Source organism: Phaeoacremonium minimum (genome assembly GCF_000392275.1).
Source record: "Phaeoacremonium minimum UCRPA7 unplaced genomic scaffold PA7_03_scaffold_377, whole genome shotgun sequence".
Taxonomy (NCBI): Eukaryota; Fungi; Ascomycota; class Sordariomycetes; order Togniniales; family Togniniaceae; genus Phaeoacremonium; species Phaeoacremonium minimum.
Genome location: NW_006921281.1, coordinates 84,003 through 92,838, shown reverse-complemented (window position 1 = coordinate 92,838; position 8,836 = coordinate 84,003). Strand labels below are relative to the sequence as shown.

At 49.5% G+C, this 8,836-nt stretch overlaps 1 protein-coding gene across 1 annotated transcript; it reads right to left on the bottom strand.

Moving 5' to 3' along the window:
* Window positions 1–6,962: 6,962 nt before the first annotated feature.
* On the bottom strand, window positions 6,963–8,836 carry UCRPA7_4978 (putative n-alkane-inducible cytochrome p450 protein; the record flags this gene model as incomplete). Its single annotated transcript, XM_007917533.1, has 6 exons — window positions 6,963–7,129; window positions 7,188–7,469; window positions 7,535–7,665; window positions 7,739–8,565; window positions 8,693–8,736; window positions 8,803–8,836. The coding sequence occupies 6 exons, from the start codon at window positions 8,834–8,836 to the stop codon at window positions 6,963–6,965; spliced, it is 1,485 nt and encodes a 494-aa protein (XP_007915724.1).

Genomic DNA, 8,836 nt, shown 5'->3' with positions numbered 1-8,836 from the left:
ACTGTTTGTTTGGGGTTTATCTTGAATGCCAAAAGTGGGAACGGGTGCAGTCTGGGTGTGAGTGGGCGGGGTTGCGGCTTTCTCTTGGAACGGATCACTAGGGAGGCTGGGAATGTTCCGGTCTTGAGATAGATCTACAAAGGTGTATGTCGTCTCTTCAACAACTAGCATATCAGGAGATGAGTCGTCCGAGAAATATATCTGATCGGTGCTCTCTTGCATTCTCAGGGGTTTTATATGCTTCTCGATAATATTTTCTTGGTTGAAACGCGAAAATTCGGATTCGTTTCATCCACAGCCTGGTCCCGATCATACTTATAGACAGACCTATAGGCCTCAAAATGTGGTGCCAACAAAGCCCATCGCCCGGTTACTATGGAAGGTTGCTGCCATTGGTCATGATCAGATGGGCATGCATAAGCTTGGGCAATGTGTGGCGCCCGACAGCAAATAGGGATGTTAACCCATGCATCACGCCAAACTGAGAATGTCGACAACCGATATAACTGGCCCATGTCGGCCGTACTCTGCCTTAGGCACTGGACACCCAAGCTTCTGCCTGACATTTCCTAAGGCAATAAACGTATTATGGAGGATTTGTATGGGCATCATGGGCCATACGTTTTTGTTTCCTCTTTCTTTCAGGATGGCTAACTCGTTGCATAACATATTTGCAGAAAACTCGTAAAGACCAGATTTAACCTCCAAGCTGAAATCCGAAGTTCCTAGCTAATGCGAGTGTCGCAGAATCCTGCATTCGATCGTGTTCTTTTCATCCTACGGCGAATAGATATGCCCGACTTTGTTTCCCCTGCTCTCAAGTGGCTCCGTCTAGCAAACGATGATTTACCAGACATCGTTTTCAGTTGTCTGGCTGCTGTTGTCGGCAGTACCTTCCTGGCACTCCACCTCAACGTTCCGCCAATACATCCTCAGAGCCAATCCACCGTTTACCTTCGACGATGGTGGAATGCTGCCGCAACCCGCCAAGTTCGCCGCCAGCTTGTCTGGACAGTCATGGTCATATTCGCTCCAGAATTACTTGCAAGCCTGGCATTTGGGGCCTGGCGAGCCTCATCGGTCGGTTCGAGTATATTCAAGGAATTCGGCCTCGGAAACGTAAAAGATTGGAGTAGGCGGCATGCCGGTTTCGCGAATATGGGCGGAATTAAGTTTCAAATGTGTCGTGGGGGTGAAGAGATGCCAGACACGACAGCGATATATGAGTGCCGTAAGCTTCTATATCACTTGCTAAGCAGCAAAGAGAGGGAGTATACAACACTACAAGAAATCAATGGTACTGTTCACGATACAAAGACAGGACTCTGCGCATGGACGGAGCGGAAGTCCACGACCGTCATGGCCTTTTTGCAGCCCTTAACCAAAACTTTCTCGAGAATTACTCGGAGTCGCTCCAACAAAGGGAAATCGTCAGTGCGGACTGAGATAGAGCTAGGTTACATTCCACCCGGCCTAGAAAGATCTAATCAATTCTCGCAAGTGGACATATCTGGCGCCACATCGGCGAGTGAAGAAACGGTAGCAGACCCCACTGATGTCTTATATCAAGACACAGTGACTCCACCCAGCGTCAGAAGGGGGTCACTAGACTTTAGGCAGGCAATTCCCGCTGATATCGCCAGTTTCGATTTCTGGAACGAGGAGATCACCATCGACCACTGGACAGATTCAACTACAAACATCGTTAGCACAAGCAATCAAGCAAGCTTGCCTAGTAGGAGCCTTGGCATTGATCACATAGTTGAACCACTTTCTCGTGTCTCTAGTTGTAACGATACAATTGCCCTCTACTTGAATGCCACGCAAATTGTCGTTGCGCAGCATTTAAGCTTGGTTGACGAGGGTCCAGCAATTAGCAACGAGGACATTCAGGATAGAGAAAAGACCGGTACCTATGCTAGAATCTTGATCGCTTTTCAATTACTGTGGTTTGCCATACGTGGTATCACGCAGCTTTGCCTTGGTCGGTATCCTACGCAAACAGAGCTCGCAACCTTAACATACGTCATCTGCGCCTTGATCGCTTATGCACTGTTCTGGGTTAAACCTCAGGGTGTTGAGCGGCCTATACAACACACTGTTCGAGCGTCCCCAAATCTGCGCCCAGTAACCACCCAGGATATATTCTGGCTCAACCGATACAGCGGGTCGCCTTTTCTGGAACGCAACTTCGTCCCTCCTTTTGGCATGGACAACAAGACACATGATGTTACGAAACCGCCACCTACTGATTTATCGCTTACTTTCTTCACGACAATAGGCGCTCCGGATGACGGTGTCCTGTTGATGGACGACGACTTTGCGGGTATTGTTGTGGGGATGATATTTGGGGCGCTCTATTGCCTCGGGTGGAATCATACTTTCCCTTCAACCTTCGAATTATGGGCATGGCGTATAGCCTCCATCATTATCACGGGCTCCCTAATTCCATTTGCCTTTGTGAATACGGTATGTACACGGGCTTCTCCCCAGTATGGAATGAGTCAAGTCAACCCCATAACGCACTCTGTGCATATTCTGTCGCTATATACACTTCTTGGTCTGTATGTGCTATGCCGAGGTTTCATGTTGGTTGAAATGGTTCGAGTACTCTCTATATAAGCTTCTGGACTGATCTCCATGTGGCAATCTTTGGTCAAACGGCAAAAATAAGAGTCCATGGCGTCGGTGTTGCAAGTCTCTGATTTCGAATGTATCTCATGGGGGCATTTTCTAGAAGAGGTTGGGGACTATAGCGTTGGAGACTATCAATAAGGCTAACAGGCTCTGGATTGTGAGTATGATGAAAACATCGGTTGCGATCAACTACTGACTTAACCATCAGCAGCTCACTCAGGCAGATGAGAACGGGGAAGACAAAGAAGTCGAGGAAGACGAGGAGGAGAATGAGGATAAGCGAGCAGTTGTTATACTAGATTAACCCTCTATATCTACACCTTAAGTCGCTCTGTGAAATGAAAAGAAATCTGTGGTCCGCTTCGGACTCGCTAATGTAACCATTCCTCCCGTAAACGCCAAATGAAACGAAGAAAGTAGGCTGGAGTACATTGACCAATGTACCGTGGGGCTAAGGGTACGAGCCACTAACCTGATTTGGTGAATTTGAGGGTTATGCAACAGTCACCCCTGTAGCCTACCATACTCAACCATAAGCATCCTAATTAGCCGGAAGAGGACGAGGAAGAAGAAGAAGATGATGAAATAATTAAGCAGTAGCTATATCGAGTCAAACCATTATGTCCACACATTAAGCTGCCCTGGGCGAGCCAGAAATGAAAGAGCCAGCGGAATCGAGAAATGTAGGCTTAAGTACATCGAACATTATACCGTGGGGCCATGGACGGGTGCTGAACGGATTCAGTGTATTCTTCGTGAATTTAGGGTTTTGCAACAGTCACCCCTTGTAAGGAAGGTGAGGTCTAGTCACATATGCAAGGTGAAGAACAAGAGGGGGTCATTTATCTATTACCCCCAAGCTAGGTGTATGTAGGTTCTAAGCCTACTGCTTGCCGATCGGTCTCCGACCAAACGGCGGTGAGGCATTTATATGTAGCTATAGGAGGGTCTGTGCCCTCTGTTGAGGCGTAGACCTGTGGTTTTACTGCCATAGCCACAGCAAGGAGGCGATATCCTTACACCCCTATAGCCTGCCATAGTGGATTTCTTGATTAAGTGTTGTCACATAGTGTATAGTAGATATCTAGATATCTGGTGGTCTAGATGGGACCATTGACAGGTAAGGCCAGCTGACAGATGATTATTATAGTTTATATAATAGTTTATATAGCTATAATAGAAATTTTACCTAAATACTAGCTAACGCTACTATACTATTTTATCTCTTATCATATAAAAGCCTTACCAATAATTCTTTTATAATAACCTAAAGATGATATATCCTTCAGCATGATTTAGTTTTGGGTTGTGGCGCTCGTGAGAAGCTAGACAGGTGGGCATGTGCGTGAGGACACAGGAGAGCGTGTACTTACGGGGAGGATGAGTGAGACATTAGACCACGCCAGCGCCGCATACGGCTGGGCGCTGAGAGCGGCCTTGACTTTCGGGTCAGCCCAGAGGAGAAACCTGGCTAGCTTCTCAACCTGTCCTCGCATCTTTATATCCTTGTTCAGAAGCGACACTCGCCACTGCTTCTTCTCGCGAACTGTCAACAGGTGCTCCACCACTTGTTCAACAGACCGCGGGGCGGACAGATCCACACTGCTGTCTGCATCATCCTGCAGCTCGGCCAAATGTTTCCAGTAGTCCGTCATTATCTCAGGCTCTCTATATCGACACAGATTGAAGGCGTGAGCCCACAGATCACCATCGCAGCCAGGAGAGGTCGCGGTAGGCTGGGTAGGAGGGATCGGGACAAGCGATGTGGGACGGGCATCTTGGAGCGGAGAAACAGGCGGTGTATTTTGCTCGGGAGATGGTTGATCGACATTTGACGACACAGACAACGTCTCGGCAGGGTCAGTGGTCGCGGTCGTCATACCAGCGGGTAGGGCTAGGTCTGTTCCTAGGGCGCCTCCGCTGGGTCTGCCGGCCGCCGTTTGCTTCAGCCTCCTCCAACGCTCTTTGAGTCGCGACGCAATCATGGTGTCTAAAAGGATGGCTACACCGAAGACTATCAATGACTGCCGACAGAGGTTGTTTTTCGATGAGATGATTACGCATCCAGCCTTGCGGCTGAGATCTCCTAGCGCCAGTCGCAGGGACCAATGGCAGCTGGCAGTACTAGCATAGTACACACTGCGAGAAGAGACATTTACGACAGCTGGGGGATTGACGTCTCCATATATAACCACTAGATAACAGTTTCTTCTCTTCTGAACTTCAAGACAAATAGGTTTAGGAGTGAGAACAAGTAGCGACTAGGATTATCACAGCACGATGGGAAGCGCCAAGCAGTCCTGCGCTAGTCAGAGGACGGCGATGGGTACCCCGTACGAACTAACAGCGGCCCGAGCCGCTGCCGCATGTTTGGGGGTTTGTCGCTCACGTGATATTTTTGTTTTTCATCCCCCACCTAGAACTCAGAAATTTTTGACCGCACAGGAACTGGACAGCCAACATCATCTCGCAAGCACTGAACACTTTCCTGGACGAGTGCCCCCCAATAAACATGGGACACCACAACCGACACTTCGCTGGCGATCGCTATGCTTTAAGCGGAGCTTGGAGTCCGCCAACAAGCAAGGCAAAGTAAGAATAAAGCAACCAAACTAGAAGAAAGATCTAATCTGAGGGATGAATAGTTTCTGCGAAGAAGACTATATTGTTACCGAATATGTTGCTGAATTCATCAACTCGTTGACCAATCTAGTCTATGGTATGCCCAAGTTCCGAAGTCCAAGAGGTCCCAACAAGAGAGATTGGGCCTGACGAGCGCATCTTCACCCTAACAAGCGGCTAGTATATTTTGCACTCCGGTACATGTACGGCCCTGGTAGCCATGGTCTTTTCGCACCAAAGTCGGATTTCATGTCGGCATCTCTCCTCGTCCTCGGCATTGCGTCGTTTCTTTTCCATGCTTCCCTCCGACAAACTCTCCAGTTTGCTGATGAGCTCGCGATGCTCGGCCTTACCTGGTCCCTCCTTCGAGGCGTTTTAACCGTACCACGCTCGTCCGCTTACAATCGTATCATAAACACCGGCCTTGCTGTTGTCTTTCCCGTCTTTTCGGCATTTTATGTCTGGACTGGGAAAATTATATATCATGTAATAGCATTTGCCATCACCATTGTTCTGATAATCGCTAGATGTCACTACCTGTTCTATTGGCGGGTCCCCAGGTTCCCGAGAGATAAGTGTACTGGGTGGCGAGTCCGTGGACGACATGCTCTCGTCATTCTGATTGCTGGTTATGCCGTTTGGAACATAGATCTTGAGTATTGTGCAGAACTCAGGAGGATGAGGAATTGGATGGGACTTCCCTGGGCCTGGCTCTTTGAGCTTCATGGGTGGTGGCATATCTTGACCGCTATCAGCGCAAGTCGGTTCATGGAAATTGTGCGAGAGGTGCAAGATGAACTGAGAAGCGACAAGGAGGAATAGTGGGAATATCAATGGAAAGTCCTAGCGGACTCGTCAACGCTCACTATTGTCTTTATAGGTAGTCAAAGAGGCAAAGTAATGTGGTCTATGAGCAGAGGATGGGCAATGACGGTCTAAATTGGGTCATTTATAGAAGACATTGGATTAGATAGGTTTTGAAGGAAGCTCAGACTAATTCTCCATATGCAACGTCATGCGAAGCCATGACGGACTGTATGTATACCTGACCGAGGATAACGATTGCCGTGTACTAATTCCACAACCGCTTGATAATATCACCATGGTGAGCCGGCGACAAACGCTGGCATTGGAGCGGTGCTTGGAAAAGAGGGGCCACGTTGGGCTTGAGCCGCCCTGGCCCCGGGCCGTGCCGCTACGCGAACATTCAAATGTTTTGGATCTGGGGGACGCTGTTCTCCTACAACGCGTGAGATAATGTATTATTCGCAATTTTGCCGGCAACGGAAAACCACCGCTCTAATCCCCATAGGAGAAGGATCTTACTCTCTTTAAACGCAGTCAGCCCTGCGAGTGATTACCCCAGGGTACCTCAGATGGGCGAGTTCTTCTTCTACTTTCTAGACGAGTACCTTCTGCGTGACACCGGATGTTACCACCATCGTAATGCATTGCTACTCACTGCCCGTGTTGGCCACAGCGCGACCTTTGATATTCTTAGTTTCTTTCTCGTAAGTGGATTTAAGAAGTGCACAGTCAGTAAATTTCTATCTCCTAGATACTAACAGAATAGTTTGATAGTTTAAAATTGGGAAAAGTATTTAGAAGCAAATAGCAGCCAACTACAATCGAAAAAGCATAATTATGACGCGACGTCTTCTCCTGCGCACAATTCGTTGAGAGCATCTCATAAATCCAAAGAATTATGCTAGTGCCACGCGCACGCCTTCTGTGGGAGATAATCCGATAGTATAGGTCTGTTTCTCTACCCCGATCGGCTCATTTGTGACTCCCGGGGCGAGACGAAGACCGGGATACGCCTGGAGAATGCGAATCACGGCATAGCTCGCCTCCATCAAAGCAAAGTCCTCTGTGTAACAGTCAGTAAGCTAAGCTACCTTGTTGAGGAACGGCCGGGATTTACTTACTTCCTAGGCAGAGTCTCGGACCAGCATTGAAGTCTACGTAGCCGGCGCCCGGGCGAGCCTTCTTAAGGAGCTCGCCACTCTCCCATCTCTGCGGCCGATAGACACCAGAGTCTGGGCCATAGATGGATTCGAGGCGGTGCAAATGATAGATGGAGAAAGCGATTCCGGACCCCTTGGGCAGCATTACGGGCGATTTGCCATCCGGTCCACCGCCTCGAGGAAGGACAGTGGTTTTGTTTGTGAAGCGGAGGTTCATCGGTAGGCTAGGGTAGAGGCGTAGGGCTTACAAGTTGTCAGTCTGTAAAGAGCCACGAGCCGTGGAAATAATGAAAAAATGAAAACCATACTCTCGTTGAGACAGCATCGGAGAAAAGGCAGTTTCTGGATCTGCTCTCGGGTGATGTGGCCACTCGAGGGGGCCGAAGAAACCTCCTTCTGCAGCCGCTCTAGAACGTCCGGGTTGCGCACGAGATGGAAGCTAATAATGCCACAAACTGTGTTAGCTTGCTTGCTGGGAGGCAGTGATGGTGTATAGAAATTGGGAAACCCACAAAGTCCAAGACAGCAGGCTTGCTGTCGAGTCGCGTCCCGCAACAAGAACGTGCAGCAGCTGGTCACGCACCAGATCGAAATCCTGCATCTCCTTCCACAGATCGATGATGAATGCGTACTTCTCCGAGGCGGCCTCCTCTCCAAAATCGTCTTTATACTTGATTGCTTTGGCCGCAAAGAAAGTCGCCCACTCACGTACAGCCTTGCAGGCTTTGCGAAGTCTGGGAGGGTTGTACAGCCAGGCGCCGTCGGAGAGCCGAACACGAATACCAACACCAAAGGCAGCGTAGTCAAAATTATCCCGCACTGCATCCCGCTGCGACTTCCCCATGCTGCTATGCGGCTCGCCAAATAGGAGCATCGTGGTGGTATTGAGCGTGTACTCAAACATGAGCGGCTTTAGGTCCACCACCATGTCGTCCCCGACGGCATCAGCGATACCTGAAAGGAGCTCCTCGACGTGCGCCGTAAAGGCCTGGGGCGTCTGCTTCTGCACGCGGACGAACTGACGTCGGATCAAATCGCGGGACCGCTTCCAAGCCGGCCCGTCCTGCGTAAATATGCCCTCGCCAAACAGCGGTAAGCCGGCCAAGCGGCGGCTTCCGATATTGTAATCCGCAAAGTGGGTGGAAAGAATTGTCTCGATGTTTTCGGGATCGGTGGTAAAGTAGCCGGTTATGCCAAACAGATGGATGCAGCACGTAGCCGCGATACCAAAATATGGCGTCAGGCCTTCAAAGGTATGGTCGCTAAACAGAATTTCATATTGACGCTTGAGGAGGTCGAGGGCGAGCGGCCACTTGTACGGTACGAATGCGAGGATGGGCTGACAGTTATACTGTTCCGCAATCGCTGCGTCTTGCTAGTGGCCACGGAGGAAGCACCCATCTTGTTAGAAACTAGCACCGTGACTGGGAGGGCGGCCTCGTTCGGACCATCGAGAGGTTGCTTACCTTCTTACGATCTCTAATCCCAGCGAAGACATACAAACAGAGCGCTAAGAGGGTGGTCACAACAAGCACGTGCAAGTGCAAGGTGACATGCTGATCGTCACGATTCTCACCAGGACCCACTGGTCCCACATGTGCAGTCGACAT